The sequence below is a fragment of the Nanorana parkeri genome, unplaced genomic scaffold, assembly GCF_000935625.1.
Source record: "Nanorana parkeri isolate BGI_ZX_2015 unplaced genomic scaffold, ASM93562v1 scaffold1333, whole genome shotgun sequence".
Taxonomy (NCBI): Eukaryota; Metazoa; Chordata; class Amphibia; order Anura; family Dicroglossidae; genus Nanorana; species Nanorana parkeri.
Window position 1 is genome coordinate 100060 of NW_017307601.1, and position 13270 is coordinate 113329.

General features: G+C 37.4%; 1 protein-coding gene across 1 annotated transcript in view; it reads left to right on the plus strand.

Annotated features, from left to right (window-relative positions):
* The window catches only part of MGAM (maltase-glucoamylase), a 160192-nt gene that overhangs the window by 40532 nt on the left and 106390 nt on the right, over positions 1 to 13270 (plus strand). The window contains exons 20-23 of the mRNA XM_018569428.1: positions 137 to 193; positions 3791 to 3915; positions 8011 to 8099; positions 10281 to 10330. Of these exons, the coding sequence (XP_018424930.1) occupies positions 137 to 193; positions 3791 to 3915; positions 8011 to 8099; positions 10281 to 10330 (321 nt within the window). The remainder of the gene's footprint in view (positions 1 to 136; positions 194 to 3790; positions 3916 to 8010; positions 8100 to 10280; positions 10331 to 13270) is intronic.

The window sequence follows — 13270 nt, forward strand, 5'->3', positions numbered from 1 at the left end:
CAACTAAAGAGACTCTAAATACACATGTTGTTTTCTGTAATTTAATATGTAAAACCAAATTATATTTTGATAAATGGTATTCTACAAAGCTAAACATATATTTAATAATCTGCAGTATTTTTCTTTGCTAATTTAGGGTTCTGAACATGCTGATGCTTACATTCCTGATGCTGTGTGGTATGACTATGAAACAGTAAGTTTTTAATTCTTTGTAATTAAATCTTTTAGTAACCAATATACAGTACTGTATATCTGCCAGTGGGAAACAATGGGATAGCAAAGATTATTTATGTATGCCCTTTAGTGTACAGTTGTAATCCATAGTTTCTTGCATAGAATACAAAAAAGCAGCTGTCCTAATAGTGCAATTGATGTACAGTGTCATGGTCAGTTTCAGGTTAACTGCTGCGGTATTACCAGTTGCCGTGTGCTTAATGTACAACACTTTTTGTTCAAGGCTCCAAGAATAACATAATCATGTAGCTTAATACTAACATTTTTCAAATGTATAGCATTCCAGCATTACTGTAAATAGACATACATAGATTTGTATTCTCTCTAAGAATAACATAGTCTGGTAGTTAAATACTACATTTACTTTGGTTAAAACAGTAAGACAAGCTGTGAAGTGCATCTCCAAAGTCTATATACTATATAAAAAAAAGTCTAAGGGGGTTATTCACAAAGCTGTTGAAGGCAGCCAAGTGAATAACCAAGTCATAGTGATGTGAGCCGAACAACGTTTGGCTATTCACTATGGCTCAGTACGTCTGATTTCAGCCGTACATCGGCTGAAATCAGCCATACATTGCCTGCCTTTGGCTGCACTTCGGTCAGCTGAACATGCTCTGCATGTTCGGCTGAACCGAAGTGCAGAAGGACTTCAACTCAGCCGATCCAGCATCTGGCAGCTCACACACTGCCATATGCCCCTATTCACATAGCAGAGAGTGAATAGCCAAATGCCGCCGAGCAGGTCCCGGCCAATGAATAACAACTGGGCGGAGCCAGTCGTGGTTGTTTACTGACAGATCAGCGCCCCCACGTCATTTGGGGTCGCTGATCTGTCATTACAACTGGGCGGAGCCAGCCATGAAAAACTGCTAGCTCCACCCAGCTGTCATTTGCAGGGATTATGACCGGCCCTTCAGCAGGCCGTCTGTCCCGCTTCGTCTGTCACTTCAGCTCAGTCGAGCTGAAGCATAAGCCTTCAGCTCGGCTGAGCTGCTCGGTCACCTTTGGCTGCAGTCGGGCTATAGTGAATAGCCCGTACAGCAGCCCTTCGGTTCGACTGAACCGAAGGGCTGCGGTGGACAAAGAGAGTCGAAGGATCAGCAGAAGCTATGGCTGGATCCTTCGGCTCCTTTGTGAATAACCCCCTAAGAAATTGGCTAAAATTAACTCACGAGCACTGTTAAACTATACCAACAGGTTTATTCACAAAAGGGTGAAGAGTTTGGAGTAGGCAGAAGAACTGAACAATCTAGGACAACATAGCTGATTTGGAGAAAATCTCAAATTCAGCTAATTTTCCAGTTCAGCTATGTTGTCCTAGATTGTTCCCTTCTCCTGCTTTCTCCAAACTCTTCACCCTGCAAATTTTTCAAACAATAGCATAAGAATCACACGTTATTTTCCCCAAACTATAGAAATGACTCATCTTTAAAAACAGCACACATAATGTGTACCCCCACATTTAGCAATATCCCCTAAAATGCATATGTTCCAAATATTTTCTGGGACCCTCTTCTTGTCCACTCAGTGCTTTATTTTTGAGGCCTGAAGACTTTCAAATATCTTTCTCACAGTCCTGCCTCAGAAATAGTAACTTTAATTTAAACAAGGTAATAACACTATCTACCCAATAGGGGTTACAGAAAAAAAATGGCATTGTACTTACTCTGATGTCATTGGAACAGTGGGTCATCGTATTTATACAGCTTTAGGAAACACTTCTATATTGGACACTATTGCATCAGATTACAGCGGTAACTAATGGATACTATTGAACACTTAGGAGATCCACCTCAGATCCATGTCCCAAACATAAAATGGCGATCTCTACATATCTGGTGTAATACTCATATGTAACAGCAGTTTGTCCTTCAAACCTATTCCTGCAGGCAAAAACTAGGGGTCTATTTAGAAACAGTTTGCAGAGGCATTCCATGTGAATCTCTGTTAATGTTCATTCTGTGACAATAGAGGCAAAATCAAATGCTCTTAGTTTCTTTTCTTTTCAGGTCAAATGGAATGTAATACTGCATTTTTGCCACTAGATTGAGATGAGTAGCATGGGAAATACATGATTATTTCCTATGCCCTTAAGCTCTGTGTAGTGGACATAATGCAATATTACATAAATTTACATTTGACCTGAAAAGAAAATATATTAAGAATATTTTTACCGTTGACTCATGGGATAAATGTTCACAGAGCTTTGCAGGGTGATCTGCAATCTCCAAACTGTTTATAAATAGACCCCTTAAAATGTAATATAATAGTTAGCACTGCACAGCACTATAACCACATCCCTGCCAGATTTATATCCATCTTTCTTTCTCCGCACTGTTGTACATTTTTTGATGGACTATACCAACATTACTGCCACTGGGAGTGGAGAAAAAAACGGAAGCCTGGATGAAAATCCAGTAAGGGCATTATTATAGCCCTGTGCAGCACTGACAATCTTGGAATATGTTTGAAGGTCACACTGCTGTTACTTTCTACAGTGATATGAGTGTTACACATGAGATATAGGTATCATCATTTTTATGTTGAGGACATTTGAGCTGTAGAGGTTATAGGATGAAACATGGTGTTTTGAGCCTCATGACCCAGTTGTGTAGATGATATTAATACCTGTTTAAAATTCAAATGACTATTTCTGTTGCAGAACTGTGAGCAATATATTTGAAAGTCTTTAGGTCTCAAGATAAATCCTTAGGTGAGCAAGAAAGGGTTAAGAGTTACAGAAGATATTTGGAATATGGGATGCACTTAAGAGAATACTGCTGATGGAGTGTGGGGGGTACCCTTAATTGTATTGTATTAAGGGGTACCCTTAATTGTATTAGCTGTTTTTAAAGACAAATTTGTCATTTGTATGGTTTTTGGAAAACAAATGTGTGATATTTTTCCTGTGATAAAGTTATTTTGGTTTAGTGTAATAGTGTCCATGAGTGCCACTTGAGCCCATGTTCAGTCTTTTTTTTTAATATAAAACAGGAACTTTTAATTATTTTTTACAGCAATCATAAAATTAACCTTATTGAGAACAATAGCATAGCTTATGGCTAAATTTTCTGCCCACTAATGACCCCAATGTTAAAGTGTATCTAAATACAAAAACAATAATGTAATATATTGCTGCTTACCACTACTTAGCCTTAGCTGTGGTGGCTGCATTAGATTAATTTTTAGGCTTTTTTTCCGTTATTTTCACCTGGTTATGCTGTTAGCCTATATTACAATAAATATGGCATTATTATTTATTTTTTTGCAAAAAATAATACTGCCTTAAACATACAAAACAAATCAATGATTGGATTGACATCCTGTGTATTTCCCTGAGAGTTATGAGTATCCGTACATTACACTTAGGTTCATCATTTGCTGAGTCAGTTCTGATGATGATTAACTTTGATGATTTACTTTAGTAATATAAATACACAAGGGTAGTCTGTGCCAATTTTATACATGCTTTCACCATTTCTTTGTTTAAAGTGAAGTTAAAAAATACGTTTTACATGAATATACTATAAATATAATCAAATCCATCTTCTCATAGGGTGCTAAGTCCGCTTTTAGAAAGCAGCGTGTGTCTATGTATCTCCCAGCTGACAAACTTGGGCTTCACCTTCGAGGAGGCTACATATTCCCAACTCAAAAACCAGCTCGCACTACAGAATACAGGTAAAAAAACAAGCTTGATTGGCATTCGAAGTGCTGGCTAATCGTGGCACCACACTCAAGCAATAGCATTCCTATTTCTTAATTCATTGTCTGTCATATGCAATCATCATCTGGGCTAATTGTGCACCTGCAGGAGAAAGGCCTCAGACCAGCTTGCTTTGCCAGTCTGTCATGTATTCTTATATAACTTTTCTTTGGACCCATTCAATCATTTTAATCACAGACTATTGTTGTTATTCTGTGGCCAAATTCAATTGCTTAATGCTCTCATCTGTTTAGTAAAGAAAGTACATAATGTAGCTTAAATTTCAGATATGAGAGGACAAATGCTGGATGGATTCTTTTTAACAGAAAATTCTGTACCTTTTGCAAATCCTACATTGTACCATCTGTAGTCATTAAGTTAGCAATACTATTTTTCTTTTATTTATGAAATAGACTGTGTTGAAATAGGCAACAGTGTAGTCGTTATGTTCTGTACATCCTGATGATAACAAAAAGCTACTGGAATTAAACATGTAGGGTTGATTTATAAAACAGTTTGAATTGTCATCAGTGACCAGTTACATTCCAGCTTCTATTTTCCAAAGGAAAGTTAGAAAATCAGCCTAAGTCTATGATTAATTGATGTGGCTATCACCATATTTTTTTAAAGGGACAAACTTAGTAAAATGTCAAATAACATCCACGCTTACTCAGCTTTGGCATCAAAGTCCTAAAAAATGTTATGTTTTTGGAATTTGTTTTGTCTTTACATCCTTTAAATTTTTTGGCATTTAATAGCTTGGGATCAAGGGATCAGTTGTGTTTTACCTATAGAAAGGGGTATCCCTCAAATACTTCCATTAAATTCTTCTTAGAAGGAAACAATACTGTTCACACATTTCCATTTAAAGTCTATAAGGACCTTTCACCTACGCTTGTATATGATAATTTCTGTTGTATCTTCATGCCACATATTAGGGGAACAACGAAAGAGATTGAAGTACCAGTGAAGGTAGAAGAGTCATTTAGTATAGATTAGGGTAAATAAACACATATATATATATATATATATATATATGGAGTCACAGGAATTTGAATCAGAGGCCAGATTAGAAGGGTCACAGGAAACAGTGTCAGAAGCCAGATGAGAAGGGTCACAGGAATTGGGATCAGGTTAGCAGGTTACAGGACAGCAGGCATGGGACAAAGGCACAAAGCAAATATGCTTAGGCCAAGTGATTTTCCAGAGGAGTGGCTAAATACCCTTCCAGCAGCCAGCATCGGGTGATAATTATTAATTGCTGATGGCTGCTGGCACGCACCCATTGGTGGACATTAGAACTACAAATTTAACATTTCAGTGCCACCAACGGGTGCTCTGGTTCCTGACAGTGTCGAGGCAAAATATTAAACAAAAACATATTTAGTACATCTCTGGAATACATGCACATTTTGCTATGATTTATCCCTCTAAATGCACTTCACATACAGAGAAGTACCTGTTGATTTGCCTGGAATATAGCATACTCCTACCTTCCTCCTTGCCTTGACAATACAGCTCTGAATTCCTAAACATATATTGTCATCCCAGTATATTTAGTTTTTAAAGTGTTATTAGCCCCTGAAGTGAAAAAAGAAAGTATTGTAGTGCTGTAGTGCTTGCACTTACTTTCCTGTGGACTTTTTCTCCCTGGATTGTGGTTGCACTGCACTTCTTTTACCAAAATTCTGTCTAATCAAGTTAATTTTTAGGTGACTCCATTCCCTTGCAGGTTCTCATGGACCCAAATATACATGCATGCTCCATTCAGACAGCTTTGCCTAAAGTGACAAGTCACTCTCCTGCTCCTCTTTCCTCAGTGCTCACACACTCCTGCTTCCCACTCCTCTCTCCTCGGTGTACATGCACCATTCCCCTGCTTCTCTACTCCTGTGTCTCCAGTGTGTGCACTTCCCCTCCCAGAAGTTAAGGGAAGCAGTACAGAGAAATCTGGTGTCAGGGTCAGTGAAGCCAAAAACAAAATAAGTGTTAGGCACACACGTTTAAAACTATGTACCTCAAAATGTTCCCTGATTGATAATACTAAATACACTAAAAAAGTTGAAAGCTGGTCAGGTGAGTGCAGTTGGAAGGTAGCGTCATCCCGCCGGACAATCAGATGGAAAGGGTGTCCCCAACGATAAGTGGCAGAGCGAATTAAGTCCAGCAAGGGGCGGACTAGGCGTCGCATGCAAAGAGTATGATGGGAGAGGTCCGGCATGATGCGGATGGTATCACCATCAAAGTCAGAGGGGCCATGCCTCCATGCCTGCCTGATGATTTCCTCTTTCACAGCAAAAAAGTGCACCGTGCACAGGACATCCCTGGGTGCTGATGGCGTGGGGGGGGGGTGAGCACTGTTAACTCTATGAACCCGGTCGAGCTCCAAGGCTGCATCATGAGGCTTACCCAGGAGGGTGTTGAGGATGGCAACCACAGTGTCTCGGAGGTGAATGCCGGTCGTGGCCTCCGGTATGCCTCGTAGTCGTACATTGTTTCGGCGGTTCCGATTTTCTTAGTCGTCCTGTCGGAGGTGCAAACTACTTTATGGGCAAAAAGGAGAAAAAGTTTTGTTGAGATGAATGTACAGTGTACTCTGTACCTGTGTTGCTTGTGCAGCTGAACTTGATCCAGGCATAATCCCAAAACACACCACCAATAAAAGAAATGTTACATGTCAAGCCTGACTTTTGGTCAGAGTTAAATGTCTCAGAGAAAGACTAACAGTTTTATTATCCTGTCATAGCTTGGTGCAAACTATTTTACAGTTCATGAAAATATAAGAATTGGGTACAATCCCATAAAACATTAGTTTAGTAATTGGAAGATTTGGAAGCAATCTTAGGAATTTTCTGCTATCTCCCTCGACTACTCAACACACATATAAAGGTTTTGTTACAAATACTATTGAATTTTCTTGCAATACTGACAGGCTGTTCAGAATATATATGTACAAACAGACATCACAAAATCTATTATTTCTCCTATTAATCTTCGATTGATCAGAGCCGGCAGCCAATGAGCTGCCCGCTCTGGTCGGGTATTCTGATTCAGAATGCTCTGGTCTGGTATTCTGACAGGTGCCGTCAATGTAAACAGTGGGATTCCTCGATCGACATGCTGTTAGGGTTGATGGAGGAATTGGGTCTATTTTTTTGTTCATCCGAGGCTGGCCGAACGGAAGGCCATTGGCCGCCCGACAGCTTGCTACTGACAGCTGGGCAGAGGCATCCGTCATCTCACGGCTGGCTCCGGCCACCTGCATGCAGAGACAGATCAGCGTCCCTGGTTACTCAGTGTATAATGACAGTTCAGCGTCTCCTGGTTACCTAAGCTAAGCTCTCATCGTAATGACAGAACACTGTCCCCTGGTTACTGGGACAACTGGTCCCGTAAAATAGAAAACAGTCAGTACTAGCTCCGCCCAATCGTTTTCTACTTTTTTAAACAGTTTCTCTATTCTGCTCGGTACCAGAGAGGTACCAAGCAGAATAGCCAAGCCGAATGCCACTCTGCTATTCACTCACTGCTGTCCGGCATCTATGAGAATAGGCCAAACAGCAGCAAGTATCTTGCCGGAGGTTCGGCTCAGCTGATCCAGATGTTGGATTGGCTGAGTCAAACTCCTTCTGCACTTCAAGTTGGCCGAACATGCTGAGCATGTTCAGCCAACCCTAAGCCAGCGGCAGCAAGCCGATGTACGGCTGATTTCAGTCGATGTATGGCAGAAATCAGCCATCCAAGCCTGATGCAATTAGCCAAACAGCGTTCGGCTCACTTCACTTCGGGTCGATTATTCACACGGTTGCCCTCGGCAGCTTTGTGAATAACCCCCTATAAGTATCAAATATTTACAATTGGCATTGATTTTTTTAAAATCTGTATCTTATTATTATTTTCACGTCAAAGGAAATTTCAGAAAATAACTATGTACAGTATTTTATCAAAAGCTATTCATCATAAATGTAATTATTACTTTCTGTTCATTGTAATGTGAATATTGCTTGGTGAAATTTGGTTTTAACATGCAAATTATGTGAACACCTATTTTTATTATCAATTTGTTTCAGTCGTAAAAATCCTCTTGGCCTTTTAATTGCCTTGGATGATGCACAGACTGCCAAAGGAGAATTCTTCTGGGATGATCTAGAATCTAGAGGTAGATGCAAATAATTGTTAATGTTCCTTGTAGTTCCAGCAATAAAGAAGCAATTTTTGTTTTATGCTTTTAATGGTCATATAGCATGGCTAGAGATTCTTAGATTTAATTTAGGAAAGCACATATGTATTAAAATACTTGATTGATATTTTGATGTATAGTTAGCCTAGGACTAGTTAGCCCAGGATCTTGCAGTTATATTAAAGAAATATTGAAGCCTCCATTTTTTTTCTTGTTCTGATGTAAAAATGTATTTTATGTGATGCCTCTTCCTATATAAATCTTCTTCATTGCACCCTGTTCAGATTGTTCCCTCAACTCTAGCGCCAGTGTCCAGGTTTTAGGTATATCTATCTTCTTACAGTATGCCACAGAGACACTCTTGCATGTGTGCACCCAGCATGAATTCATGCTGCACATTGCAGTAAAAGCCTGTAGTGGAAAGCCACTCCTCCTCACCCCTGCAGTGTACATGCTCCTTTGAAGTCGCTGTGTCCTCAGTGCATGTCCTCCCCTACTTGGAAGTTTGAGGAAAGCAGCGCAACGTGGACACAGGTCCATAACACTATATATTTGAAGGATCCAAAACATTTGTAATGGTGGAGTAGAGGGAATGCAAGAACAAATTGTTTCAAATGGAAAGGGCATAACGGAAAAAATTGAGAACCACTATTTTATTATCATAGTAGAAATGATGAAGATTCCTCCATCACTATCATCAGTCATTCCAGCATCCCATTTGTCTTGCTATACAATATTCTACAACTCTCTACAGGCATCCTTGAGGAGGTGAAAAACAGCACTGGCTAAATATATTTTTATTTGCCAATACTATTATGTATGTTCTTTTGTAATATTTCATGTTTTTAACTAATGTCTATAACTATAAATATCATATGCATTGATGATATCTCTCACTGTATCAGGCTTACAGGTGAAACTTGAATAATTAGAATATCGTGCAAAGTTCATTTATTTCACTAATGCAACTTAAAAGGTGAAACTAATATATGAGATGGACTCATTACATGCAAAGCAAGATAATTCAAGCCGTGATTTGTCATAATTGTGATGATTATGGCTTACAGCTCATGAAAATCCCAAGAACCCCAAATCCACAACCTCAAAAAAGTAGATTATTACATGCAATCAATAAAACAAAGATTGTACATAGAACAATATCGGACCTCTGAAAAGTACAAGCATGCATATGTACTCAGTACTTGGTTTGGGCCCCTTTTGCAGAACTTACTGCAATTACTTTTGCACGATATTCTAATTATTCGAGTTTCACCTGTATGAGTAGTCATATAACATTATAACAGGAGAAGAACTTATTTTACATTGGAGCCTCAGATATCTCTTTCTAAGAACTTATAATTACATAAAAGATAAATCCGAATCAACAGAGTTAAAAAAAATGAAATATCTGTTTACAAATACTGGCTATTACATTTCTATCCCTTTTTTATTTTCTTGCTAGTTTATAGGACATTGTTGACTGATTACTTTAATAGTGTGGAGAAAGGCAGCTGAACATATTCATCTGCAAAGGGTTTTTTTAAGCTTGTATAGCCTGCATATAATTCCGTTTATGTATGTAGGAAGCATTGCTTTTTTCACACTACAGAGCAGAATAATTAAATTGATTTACTTAAATGATAACACACATTGCATGATGGTTGCACAGTTTCTATAATTCCAGAGAGAGGAAACCTGTGTACTTTTTATTTAAATTATATTTAAATTTACTTACATTCACCTAAAGTAGCTACATTTGAAACCTAAAAAACTGCCATGATAAATGTATAGCCTGCAAAGGAGGTCACTATAATAACACCACATCACTGTGCATAATTATACTATATATTATATATATCATATTAATTTAAGTTTTTTTTTTAATTAAAGTAGAGAGGAATTAACATGCAGCCTCATTGCTTTAAACTCTAAACATTTTGTGGCTGTTTCTATCCCCTACCATTAGTCATGTTGATTGACCACATTTCATACAGAGAGCAGAATAACTGAAGCTCTTGTTTAATCATATCGGTAGAGGTTTTTGTTTTCTTGAGACCTGTCCAACTACAGTATGCTGAAGAGAAATAGTAACCACATACAGTTCCTAATCGTGTAAGTCTTCTCTCATAATTGCTAAACTATGTTTGTATTTTTTTATAGACACCATTGAAAATGGCAACCACATTTTATATACCTTTTCAGTATCCAATGTAAGTATTTCTCCATGAAGTTTACTTTAGTAAATTAATTATATCATATTAATTTTTAGTCTATGATACCTGCTGTATGACAATTGGTTTAAAGTACAACTAAATATATTGTTAAAGTGACACTAAACTCAGGAATTAAATCATTAAATCTTAAAAATGCATTAAAGTATCTTAACTATTAACAAAAATGTATCTGATTTGTGTATCACTCAGCTGTAGATCCTCAAAAAATCTCTGAATTGGTGCTGACACTGTCCTACCTTCTGGAGTGACCTTCTGTCTACTTTTGTTCCCCATAGTCCCTGTGTGTTGGAAAGTAGCCAATGCTCCAAGCTCAATATTCCATAGAACCACATACAGCTTAAATTCGTGCATGGAATTGAAAGGATTTGTGTTTTTCCTATCTTACCCTTAAAGTTGCAGTAAACAGTGGGCCTATCCCCACTGCACATTTTTTAAAATAATGTATTTTATTAATTAACAAACCCTTGCCTATTACTTTTGAAAATGGCCAGAGTTGATTTTCAAGAATTACCCCTAAAGACTTAAATGGAGTTTGAACCTCAGTATGCAACATGTAAACCTTACGATGGGTTCAATGAACACCCTGTGATGCAAACCCAAATGCATTAACTCATCCCTAGTGATAATAAAACCAGATTCTCCTATTTAGGAGTCTGGAAACGACATGATAAAAGAAGCAACAATTCCTAAAGCATAAAAAGGTAGAGATCTGTAACAAACTGTGTTCAAATCCTCACAGTGTAGTAAAATCACCCAGGGACATATTGTATTTATTACAGAAATATTACCGTTTAAGTTTTCTGCAGCTTACAAATATACTGCTGCTGTATATAATTGTTATCAATGTAAATGAGGGATACTGTATATGTTAAACCTGTTAGGATTTGCCACACTCCTCTATGCAAAACAAACTGCAGGTTTTAATGGCACATATGCTTTAACAATTGTATCAGTTTTCATTATAGACAAGACAGGAGTTGTTCCTTGTTTGCAGTTTGTATGGATTAACCCCTCTAACTTTAGCTAAAAAACTTAAATATGTTTTGTTGGACTGATCTATTTAGCAAATTAGAGTAACAATTGTGTATTTAAATGATGTTTTGCACATACAGTATATAAAAACATAAATGTGTTATTTGTAGTTATTTACTATAGTGTCACTGGCCTTTTTTCCATGTTACAAGTTTATACAATATACAAATATCCAAACAACAATACAATAGAAATAAAATCACTTAGTTAAGAAAGCCAATAATCTAGAAAAGTAAAGGTTTATTATAAATATTAGTCTTTTTTACTGATTCCTTTAATGTTAATGATAGACAAATATCAGACTGACTTTGGAAAGCGAGGGATGAGATGAGACAAAAGTGCATTGTTGGGGGTCAGTGTTTGAGCATGCTCTTTAAGCAGAAATCTATTATTCTGTAGTAGATGAGAATAGATGGGTGAATAAAGTAAGTTTTTTTTTCTTTCAGAATGGTAGCTTTAGGAGAAGAATGCCAATTAACCCTGTCTCTAAATTCCAATTCTCTGAAACAGCTGCTCTGTGACATTTCCCTTTTTATAGTGAGGAGACTGACTTAACCAAAAGCCCCCCTATTTTGTCCCTTCTAAGCTTGCCAGCAATAGATAAAAGACCATGCATTGCATTATGGTTTAAACAATTCTCCTGAATCTGCATATAAATTACCTGGACCGTGAATCTTGAACCTGAAGAATTTGCCTTCAACCCATGGTAGAGACAAACATGAATCACATCCCCAACTGAGTAAGCACAAGTTAATTGGACATTTCTACATTTAATAGATAATGAAAATCTTGTGCACCTCTGAACAGGGATTGTAGTCAACCTGATTTTGTGCCCTCTGAATTCACCATGCATGCATTCAGCATTAAAAAAAGGTTCTCTTCAAAGCTATGAGCACATACTATTCCTAGCTGTGAGGCTCCATCAATGTGTGACATTGCTTTGTTGATCAGCAAATAGACATGTAACTCCACCAACAAAAATATTTTGGTTTGTCTCAGAACCATTTAGATACTTGTTTGTTTTGTTTTTCGGATTTCGGATTCAAAATTTGATTTCGGATACATCTGAATTTTCATTTCAAAATGAAGTCACATGACTATGCCTGTAATGCAACCCCCAACAGCAAAAAAATATCTGATTGGCCAGAGAACAGTCACATGTCCAAATTAGTTTTGTTTTTAAAAAAATTCAGATGGATCAAAATTTTTGTTAAATGAGCACTGAAATTCGCATTCAGACGCACCAGAATGAGAAAATTTGGATGCATCTGAACGTCCGAATTTAACGAAATTCATACAGATATCTATTCGGAACTAAGTGAGATTTACCTGTCTATCAGAAAAGTCATGTAAGTGACTGTTATTTGATTGCCATGTCAGCCATTATGATCACATAAATTTGTATTATCAAAGCCATTCATCACTATGTCAGCCCTGACATAGTGATGACATTTTTTAACAAAGCTATGTGATTACTGTAACAGTGTTGACATGAAGATCACATGGCTTTGATGGAAAATGAAGTAATATGATCACCATGACTACTTTGACATGGCTAAGTCATGTAACTACTCGTACATACTAGAGTTTGTGTTGGCTTTCTTGGCTCAAAAACTGGTTCAGGATAGTGGAAATAGGCATCTATAGCCATTTGGGACTATTTAAAACAATTGCACCCTTAGACACCAGCAAAATCTACATTGATTTCACTTTTCTATTGGCTCCAATGCATTCTAAAAAAATGGTAACATTTCAGCTAGATTTCAGTTAAATGCCAATTTTGCCAAAATTAAATAAAAACCTCTCAAAATTTCCCATTCCAAAATAGCCAATTTCTTAACACTGCTACCTGAAAAAAGAATATATATATATATATATATAAAG